Here is a 10,962-nt window from a genome sequence, read left to right on the forward strand (position 1 = left end):
CTCTCAAAAACCTTTGCTTAATGTTAAGTATGTGAAGTTGTGACTTGCAAGTTCCTTCAATTTTCATTTAGAAAAAAAAAATATATTCGATCAAAAGTTCAATCCTAGGAGAGAAGAAGGGACAGATAATGAGAAGGCTAAAGGAAAGAACAATTATTTTATAGATGATATCAATTTATAGCAAACAAGAAGGAAAAGAGGGAGAGGGAGGGGGAGGGGGAGGGAATGTACAAACACAACCAAAAGGCTAATAAACTACCTCTCACAAATCCGACCTCGAGGGCTGAAATTACAAGGAAATAAAACCAGCCCAATACCCCAAAACAGAAAAACCCCAGGACAACATACAGGCTTATGATCTATACATTTTGAAAAGAGAAAGGAGCATCTTGTCACTTACAGATGTGGACATCATAATAGCCAAATAGATTTCTTCCTCCCAAATGTTCTTTATTGAAAACCTGAAGAGGGATAGTGTATGGCCAGATCTTAAAACCAAAATACCTGATTATATGGCTGCCCTTATTCAGTTCTTTCCTCGAAGTCAGGAACTTAGGGCAGGTTAGCTCATAGCTCAGATTATGGCTGCCCTTATCCAGTTCCTACTTTCAGCAAGGAACTTATGGGCAGGACCACAGCTCAATTAGCTTTTTTGGGGTTTCGTTCTTTCAACTGATTGCCTTCCGCCCGGAAATAAGAATGATTTTGAACCATGGACTGAAAATGAAAGCTCTGAAGAATGAGTGGATTAGTAACAGACTGAAAGTTGAAACTAGAAAGACTCATTTGTAGAACCCATTTAAAAGGGCGAGCCTGGTCCTTGGTACCATCCTGTGGTAAACACCTGAGTAGGGACACCATCCAGTCCTGGAAGGGTCTTCAAAGAGACTGCTTTAGTTGCTTTCCGATGGTCTTATGTTTTGGTGTTATGATCTCATACAAACTCGGAGCGCACAAGACAACCATAATTCGAATACAGAGTAGTTAAGTTGTTTCAGGTGCTGTGTATGGGTCTCAATCCACGTCAACTTTAGCTGTTTTCGGACATGTACATGAGGCCGTACCCTCATCTAGTTCAAGAATCAAGATGATCCAGGTGTATAGAATATGTATAGTAGACACCCAAACTAAAGGTGGGAAGAACGAATTGTGAAGGGTGCGCTGAGAGAACCTGCTTCTTTTGAAGATAAGGATAGTAGCAGCATTGCTGTCCTACTATTAGAACTGAAGGTTTTTCCGTTCGTCTCATCTTTGGTGACAAAAGTTCTTTGTTGGTGAAGCTAATTCAAAATTCCAAAAGTTAGGGATTGAAGGTTGAATATTATCCTGATTTCGGGGTTGAGAATTTCCATTTCAACTCATGTACCATCGACTTGGATGATTAATTTTAAAAATAAAGAAAAAAGAACAGCCTGATACTCTTTCTTATTTAGAGAAGAAAAAAGAAGCACAAAAAAAAAACAGAGAGGGAGAAAACCATCAAGTAAATACAAATATCCAAAAAATAAATAAATTTTTTTTTCTTCTATACATCATAGTGTGATTAAAATTCTGAAAAGTTACTAATACCCATTAGCCAAAATAGCTTCTAAACTTACTTCAACTCATCAAAGAATGTGAATGGATTCGAAATGGGCTGAACAGAGTATTAACCACCAAAAAATTTCCCGGCATGTACAATGCCATTCACCTCTATTTTCAACAGATAAAAGAAGACATATATCCTCAAAAAAAATAAAAAAATATGTTCACCACAAGGAGCTCCAAAAATCCAACCTCACTACCAACCCCTTGACGAAAAGTTTAGATAATGCAGAAAAACAAGAAGAAATCAAGAACAAACTGTAGTAACAGCAACAGGAAATCATCAAAACACATTAGAAAACTAATAAATCAATCCCAACATGCAGACCATTCTATCCATCCAAACAAAACCACCAAACTTCGACAAACTTCCAAAGTAGAGTAATTTTTATGGAAATCCACATAATCCCTCATCTGTCTAAGGAATTCGCTTTACCCACTTCAGATCCGGAGGGCCCTCATGGAAGAAACCAAGCAATTCATCCACATTAAATTAAAACTAATCAAATAGATATTTATAACAAGGGTAAATTACACGTCACCCCCTGGTTTAGACCCCAATATGACAAAATAGTCCCTACCGTTAGTTTTATGCTGTTAAGTGATGCTGTCAGCCAGTTAAATAAATTTGAATCCCCCCTAAACTACCCTTGACCAATGTTGAAGATAAAGGAAAGGTAGTGTTATAAATTTAATTCTAATATTTATTACAAGGGTAAAATAATCCTTTCACACCAATAACTAACAGCAGACTAACACTCTTACTGTAGAGGGGGTGATTTGAGTTTTTTCAAAAACCAAGGGGCGATCTGAGTTTCGTTTGAAAATTAGGAGGTGACGTGTAATTTACCCTTATAACAAATACAAATTAAAAAAAAATATATTATCTTGGGAGGTAAGAAAGTACTTGAGCGATGATAACTCCTTCCCTTTAGTTAATATGTAGTATTTTCTAAGTTTTTCGTGCAATCATGCTATTATTGAATCGTTTGGCAAACAAGATGTGCAAGTAACTATTATAGTGGGACTGGTGCATCCCCCGCCATTTTTGTTAATTGTTCAGCGAAACTTCTTCCCTAATAATAAAAAAGGGGAGGAAACTACATACCACCCATTTTTGTAAACAATAGGCACACGAAAGGGAATATATCTCATGATTTATATATACTAGGCAACCCACATGGTTAAAGAGGAGAGAGAATGTGAGAGGATATGTAATACCAAGAGCATTTGGAGTTTGGACTAACTGTCAAAGCTTGGCAGACATACTTCAACAAAACATGGGATGGTGGCCTTGGAAAATATTTAATTTTCTTTTATGACACCAAATGTTTTATGAATGACTTCATCAATTTATATGTTGTTAAGCAAGATCATAGTGTTATATCTTAAATACTTGAATTTACTTGAAAGTCGAAACCCCCTTCCCTTGTATTTCTTTTCTCCCCCGAATTTACTTGAAACACCCCTACCCTCATATTTCTTTTCCCCTACCCTCCTATTTATTTTCTCCCCTCAAAAATAATAAACATAGAATGCAAGCAGAACTATAGCATTCATTTCTGCATTTCTTTACTCCCTGCATCAATAGATGTGGGCAAAATATTCATCTGTTTTAACCGAAAGAACAGAAAATACTTTCTGTAATTTGTCATAATCACAAAAATAAATCATTTTGAATTTTTTTTTCCTTTTTTATTTTATATTATATTCTTCTACTTGGAATCAGACTCGACACAATATTAACTTACATATGAAATATATTACATTCTTCTACTTGGCCTTAGCTGATGTTGACATGGGTAGGGGTCAACCTTGCTGGTTGAATGGTTTAAAAAACAAAAAACATTGATACATGCAGTGCAAAACAAACCACCCCCCCCCCTACCATTATTTTGAATTGTAAGTAGCAATCTCCAACAGAATGTATGGCTACCAAATGTATAGTGTACCCAAAGTTTAAACACCCTGTTTGAGATTTGAAGAAACGCTTTCCCTTTAAACCATAACAAATAGTGGGCATTATGGATTCAAACCCTCTGCAGAATGACTTATTTGCTGAAATCAAATCTGAATTTGATAGTATCATTCCACGTGGCTTAGTGCTTCATGGAAGGGAAAGCACTATGGGGAACGTCCCCCATGAAATCCCTCTTGGAACATCATATACTCCCCCCTCCCCCCCCCCCCCCCCAATTCTAAAACAAACAAATGTGACCATAGATTTGTACTCATATTATGTCCCTTCCAACACATCAAGAACGAACCAAAACCTCACCTTCTTGTCCTCCCACTTCATATGATACTGACGAGACAATTTGTGGTATCAAAACTTTCCACTATCATAACCAAGTTGTGCAGTTAATATTACTTGGAGCATTTTCTTAGAGGCAGGAGTGGAAGGTTACGTTGTTCAGGACATGGTAATCTTTACTAATTTTTCGAATGCTTTCTAGGTAACATCTGCAAATAGAATCTTTACCTTCCCAAATTCACTCCTGTTTTTGAAATTTCAGTCTTCATTCTTCCCTTCTTCAGGCTTCATTGAATTTGGAGGCGGTGGCAATACCTGAACAGCTATCTCCACCAACTTCTCCACGGTTTCACCTTCCATACGCTTCTCACACTCCTCGATTATCTGTAGACATGAAACATGACGAACATAAGGAACAAAATGGGAATTTTAGAGCCACAATAATCTGCAGAAATGACGAATGAAAAGATAATAATAATCAGAAAATTGAAAATGGAATCACGTTAAACTTCATGACAACATAGCATCTGTGCAACGGAAGAAGAGGAATTTAAGGTACCTTTAAGGTAGAAAGGATGGCTACCAATAGTGTACTTATGCTACAAAGCAAATTATTTTTTCCTCTAAAAGCAGATAATTTAATTGAAAGAAGAAACTTACAAGAGAGAGGGAGTACAACAACAAAGGTAAATGGTTTCTAAGATATACCTGTATACATTATGATGGACATCGGTTGTCCAGAACCAGCCACAGGTGGATTCATTCTTCCCTACACCAGCAATAGGGTAGGTGTAGGGATTTCCTGATGTAGATAAGTCACTTGGGGATAATTTTAATGGAAATAAGCGTTGGGTTGAGTCATATATGTATAGGGATTTTGATATCTTGGGTTTATTTTGTAATTGGCCAATTTAATAAGCCTAAAATATGGGTAGAAGTAGGAAAACGGGATTTACTTCATTAGTTTAGTTAGAATCATATTTTGAGTCTGTTTTCTTTCTTATTTCACTTTCTTAGTCAATTAAGGTTGCCTTATTAGTTAGGGTAAATTACACATCACCCTTTAGTTTTCAAACGAAACTCAGATCACCCCCTGGTTTTTGAAAAATTCAAATCACCCCTCTACAGTAACAATGTTAGTCTGCAGTTAGTTATTGGTGTGAAAGGACTATTTTACCCTTGCACTAAAACATTAGAATTAAATTCACCATACTACCCTTCAAAATCTATGTTTGGATGTTAAGGGTAGTTTAGGGATTTAAATTTATTTAACTGGCTGACATCATCACTTAACAGCATAAAACTAACAGTAGGGACTAATTTGTCATATTGGGGTCTAAACCAGGGGGTGATTTGAGTTTTTTCAAAAACAAGGGGATGATTTGAGTTTTTTTAAAAACCAAGGGATAATCTGAGTTTCGTTTGAAAACCAAGGGTGACGTGTAATTTACCCTATTAGTTAAGGATAGGGTTAGGCCTTTCCTTTTTGGTGCCTAAGTCTATTTTTGAGTCTTCTATACAAGTTTGTAAGGGAGGCCAGCATTGTAAACGAAATTGATTAATGAAATATTGGCTTTACCCTTTGTGAAAATCCTGAGATAGGTTGGGTGAGATGCCCAAGTTGAGATAACCATTCCCTTCCCCCATCCCCTTCCATCGGCTCTTGATTCCAAATCCTAATTGAGTTTAAAAGTGCTACAAGCTGCTGGGATTTCTTTCAACTAATTGTCACATCGATTTCTTGAAGATTATGACATCAATATCATTGTTGCTTCAACAGGTTACAAATTTGTGGTTTTTTTTTTATTTGTTACTTCAACCACCAACACAATTAAAAGCTACATCAGAAGGTAGGTTTCAAACTGCGACAGTTGCTAGGGTTGTTCCTAGCTCTGGGACAGCTTCTAAGAAAAGAAAGGTTCTTCAGCCTCCAGTAAGAGGTCCCATGGATGCTCATGCTAGACGAACTCCTAAGCAAGTAGTCAATGAGAGGCATAATAGTAGTTCTACTCAAACTACTATAGAGAACCGTTTTAGGGCAGCAGAAGAAAAAGCCAGAGTTGATAATCACATTGCTAAGTGGATGTATCAGCAAGGTATTCCATTCAACACTATTAAGGCAAGGACCTTTGAGGTGATTTGTGAGTCTATTGCACAATGTGGTCCTGGATATATTCCACCTTCGTCTCATCAAGTAAGAGTGCCATTGTTAAGAATTGTTGTGAAGGAAACTACAGAGATGAAGAAAAAATATGAAAGTATTGGAAGCAGTATGGGTGCACCCTTATGTCTGATGGGTGGACGGATAGACAAGTAAGGCACTTAATTAATTTTTTCGCTAACTGTCCAGAGGGGACTTATTTCATGGAATCTGTTGATGCATCTGGTATGGTTCAAAGTGCACAAATTTTATTTGAATTACTTAATAGTAAAATTGATGAAATTGGTGAGGACTATGTCGTGCAAGTTGTGACTGACAATGATTCAAATTATAAGTTGGCCGGTAAAAAGCTTATGGAAAAGAGAAGAAAGCTATACTGGACTCCTTGTGCAACCCATTACCTAGACCTGATGTTGGAGGATATAGGTAGTCTGAAAGCCTTTAAGAATGTGATAGTTAAGGAAAAAAAAAAATAATAACCAACTTCATCTACAAGCACACACACGTCTTCTTGATGTAACGAGGAAAAGAACTAGACAAAAAGATCCTGGGAGAGCCGCAGTTACTAGATTTGCAAATACGTGTTTGACGTGTCAGAGCTTAGTTAAGCATAAGGATGCATTGAAGCATTTGTTTATTTCTAATGAGTGGAATGGTTCTAGTTTGTCAAAGACAAAGGCTAGAAAGAAAGTGGAAGAAACGGTGTTTGCTCCACCATTTTAGAACACTGTGGAAGATTTTATTAGAGCATCGAAGCCACTTATTACTGTTTTGAGGATTGTTGATGGTGATGAGAGGCCTGCTTTGGCTGAGGTTTATGTTGCTATGGAAGAGGTAAGAAAGAAAATACATGAACATTTAGGACATAAAGAAAGGCTGTGGAAGAAAATTATAAATATTATTGACAAGCGTTAGGAGTGTCAGATGGAGCGCCCATTGTATGGAGCCGCACTATTTCTTAATCCTGGAAAAATTTTCATGTTCAAGGAAAGTGAAGATAGTCAATTGATCGCCAATCTACAATTGTCATTTATTGATGTCATGACCAGACTAGTGGTTGACTTTGCTATACAAGACAAGATAATTTTGCAAATTAACGATTATAGATATACAAATGGTTCTTTCAGGAGGGATATGGCGATTATACAACGGACGACCATAAATCCTAGTAACTAACTTAGTATTTTGTAGGTATGCTACTATGATGTATTGATTCAGTTTTTTTATTATATTTTTATAGTTACTTGGTGGAGTACAAATGGAGGCCATGCTTTTGAGCTGTCAATGCTTATACGATGCATACTAGGCCTTTGTTGCTCCTCTTCTACTTGCGAGCGCAACTGGAGCACATTTGAGTTTGTAAGTATTAACTTACATGATTACATTTACATTTAATTTATTTTTTAGAATTTTTTTTAAATACTTTTGTTTTGTCTTTTATTAAAAAATGACTTTTTTGCTCTCTTGTTTATGAAGTCAGATTCATACCAAGAATAGGAATAGACTGGAACATTCTCATTTGAATGATCTAGTCTATGTTCAATACAACAACCGCCTCCAAGAAAAGTTTCAACGCAGACGTGAGCTCAAGACGAAAAAATATGATCCACCAATTCTTGATGAGCTGGACTGGTCTAGTGAGTGGATGGTTACCCAGCCAGTGGAAGATTTAGTCCATCCCAATGATGATCTCACGTCGGAAGTTGTTGGTAGAACAATGAGGGCATCGATTGAGGGGCCTAACTGACCCAGGAGAACTCAAGCATCAACCGTTGGAGTCAATGTGTGCTATCCACCCCGTGGTAGAGGGAGCTCAATGAGGGCTGATGTTGAGGATGACTCTGAACCAGATGAAGACGTGGAAGAAGAGGAAGATGATGTGAATGACGACGAGAATGTCGCAGATGACTATGATGGTGCCGAAGAGAAACGGCAAGAAAATCTGCCAAATGCAGATCTTTTAGATGAATATGATAATTAATTAGTTTTGGATATCATGAATTGTTTAAACTTTGATCTTTGAAGATTAGTTAAGGTTATCTATATTTCATTGATTACTTGATTTTTTGTTTTATATAATCATTTGCTATCAAGCTTCAGTAAGTAAGTAATAGGTTGATAGCCTAACAGGTTCGCCTATCATTTAAATTATTTTTTGGCTTTTGAATACATAATTTCCTCTCCTCGTTCATCAAATTCATATATATTATTATATATATCTTTTACTTTGTTCAGGTTGCTTTGCTCAAAATCACACATGCTGAAGAAAGACTATTGCTATCAAGCTTTAGTAAACAGGTTAGCCTATCATTTGATTTTCAACTTTATTATCATATTTAGTGTTACTATCTAAGTATTTTATATTTGATAGGCTAATCCATGATTTCATATACACTAATGGATATTACACTTTCATGAATTAAACCATAGTAGTACACTTTCATGTTGATTTTTTATATTATAGGGTATATATAATAGCATACTAAATGACATTAAAAAAAGGAAAAATAAAACATGGTCGCCATGGCAGGCAACTTGTCGACATATCGATTAGACACCCCTCCAGCGACTTAGATCGTCGTGACGACGTGACAACTATGATTTTCACCCATGACTAGGGATGTAAACGGATATTCGAAAATCCGAATTCGATCTGGTTCGTATCCGTTTAGGAGAATCCGAATCCGTCTGAAACTAATCGGATACGAATATGATAATCCCCCTATCCGACCGATTATTATCTGATTCGTTTAGCAATCTGAAAGTAATAAAATATCTGAAATATATCTATGTGTTCGTCTATCTTTTTAAGTTACCGTATTGGATTTTGTTATCTTATTTTTATAAATTTATAAGTTAAGATAATGTGATTCTTTTTCTAGATTTTCTATTGGTTTATATATATTGTTTTATACAATGTTATAACATGGAATCACATATCTATGAAAATAAATACAAGAGAAAATCAAAAGTAAAAATGTAAGAAAATCAAAGACTAAGAAGAGTAGAAAAAAAGAGAGTTGCTGAACTCTCAAATCTCAACTCTAGTCCTCATCATAAAAACGGTAAAGATGTCAACGGATAGTCGAAAATTCGTATTCGATCCATGTTCATATCCATTTAGGAGAATTTGTATTAAAAAAATCACCATCCGGAAATTATCCGAATTCGTCCGAAAACCGATAGGATATTATCTGAATCCGTTCAAATATAATCGGATACAAATATGATAATGCCACTATCCGAGTGAATTCGATCCGTTTAAACACCTATAGAACACATTATCACCTCTTGTGCTGCATTGTAATCTTGTCATCTACTTGTGCTACATATATTACAAGAAAATAAAAATAAAAAAGGAAATAAACTGCTAGAAGAAAGGATCTCTATTGCAGTGTTTGTTTGCAAACCATTCTACTGCCATTACCAATTGCAGTAGTAGCAGGATTTCCATAATCTTGGGGCTGGGTATTCCAGAGGCCCAAAATCCTGTTTGCATCAATAGTTCAGAGGAAATACAAGAGCATAATCTTCCCATTTCCTAGTACATTTGCATAGATCACACCCTAGTATATGTAGAAATCATTGATCCAATTTAAATACCACGAAAGACTAGCAGCCAGTAATTAACAGGATTGGCTGCACTTCAACCCTAGAAAGGGTGTGCAAGCATGCTTCAATAGTGATTTAATTTTGCTGACAATATAAAAGATCAGATTATAAAATATATTTTGAAAGAAAAGATACCGGGTCAATTTCAACCACAGAAGAAGGTCGAATATTGATGATATTGAGCTTCTCAGCCTTTGCAAGATCATACTCTTCACACCTTTTCAAGAACTCATTAATGCATTGCCTTGTTTGATTGCATGCCGCACTTTGAACCAAATAATCATAAACCTACATGCTCGACAAGGATGACTGAATACATTAGGTCACATAATTCTTCTGGCAAATGACAGAACAATTACAGAGGAAAACAGACCTCACCTTGAACTCAGATGGAGCTACAGGGCATATAACCCGCGTAGGATCCTGTGATGCTCCTCTTGTTTGTAGAAAATCGAGTACTTCAAAATTGGTAAGCACTCCAGCATTGGCTTGCAGTCTTAGAGGGGGAAAAAAACATTGCATATTTAAGAAATTAAACCATAAGAACTCAAAAACAAAATTAACTACATATGCTCAAAACAGAGAGTAATTAAAAAAAACTGAGAATAAGAAAATCCATGGTGAAGTAAGAACATACATTTTCATCTGTAGATAAGTCAAAAATTTAGACCAATTGATACTGATTTATTATCATATGAATCACCACCAGCAGAAGTTGGCAGGAAGCTGGCTCTGCATAAATCAGGAAAGGTAAATCCAAGTTAAACGGAAAGCAGAACAAATACTTTCTTATTGACAAATCAGTTTCTGACTCGAAAACAACCAGAACATAATACACATTTTCCCATTCCTATTTATATCTGATAACGTGAGCTGCATTGCCATGGCTTTAACTAAAGGTCAATCAGTTACAGGGAAGGATGAATCTTCCACAACTCAAACAAGTTCTTATAATGCATAATCTAATAATCCACCATTTACTTCACATCCCGGCAAACCAACCCCCTCCAACCCCAAGAAACAAAATTATCATGAAGCCATAGGTCTTCACAAGCCTCCAACCCCATGAAATAAAATACAAGCAAATAGAGACAAATCAATGTATGAAGCCACACAATAGGGACAAAACCAAATAGAGAACCAAACTAATTGGGCGAGTTATATGAAATCCAAGTCTTATGGAATTCTTATGGTGTCAACTGCTGAAATTGATAAAATACTTGGAAGTTGATAAATTTCCAAGCCATGATACTGTAATGCTGATTATAGGGTACACGAAGCCACATAATAGGGCTTAGTAAAGGTTTATTAATATTTTCAAGTGCAAAAATAGGAGACAGGGATTATAAAC

At 36.1% G+C, this 10,962-nt stretch overlaps 1 protein-coding gene across 1 annotated transcript; it reads right to left on the bottom strand.

Annotated features, from left to right (window-relative positions):
* Window positions 1–4,027: 4,027 nt before the first annotated feature.
* Window positions 4,028–10,395, bottom strand: LOC122649748 (DNA-directed RNA polymerase III subunit rpc9-like). Its single transcript, XM_043842988.1, has 4 exons — window positions 10,249–10,395; window positions 9,990–10,107; window positions 9,747–9,899; window positions 4,028–4,222 (listed from the first exon to the last, which is right to left on the bottom strand). The coding sequence occupies exons 1-4, from the start codon at window positions 10,254–10,256 to the stop codon at window positions 4,097–4,099; spliced, it is 405 nt and encodes a 134-aa protein (XP_043698923.1). The 5' UTR covers window positions 10,257–10,395; the 3' UTR covers window positions 4,028–4,096.
* Between the last annotated feature and the right edge of the window lie 567 nt (window positions 10,396–10,962).

This window comes from Telopea speciosissima, chromosome 2, assembly GCF_018873765.1.
Source record: "Telopea speciosissima isolate NSW1024214 ecotype Mountain lineage chromosome 2, Tspe_v1, whole genome shotgun sequence".
Lineage (NCBI taxonomy): Eukaryota > Viridiplantae > Streptophyta > Magnoliopsida > Proteales > Proteaceae > Telopea > Telopea speciosissima.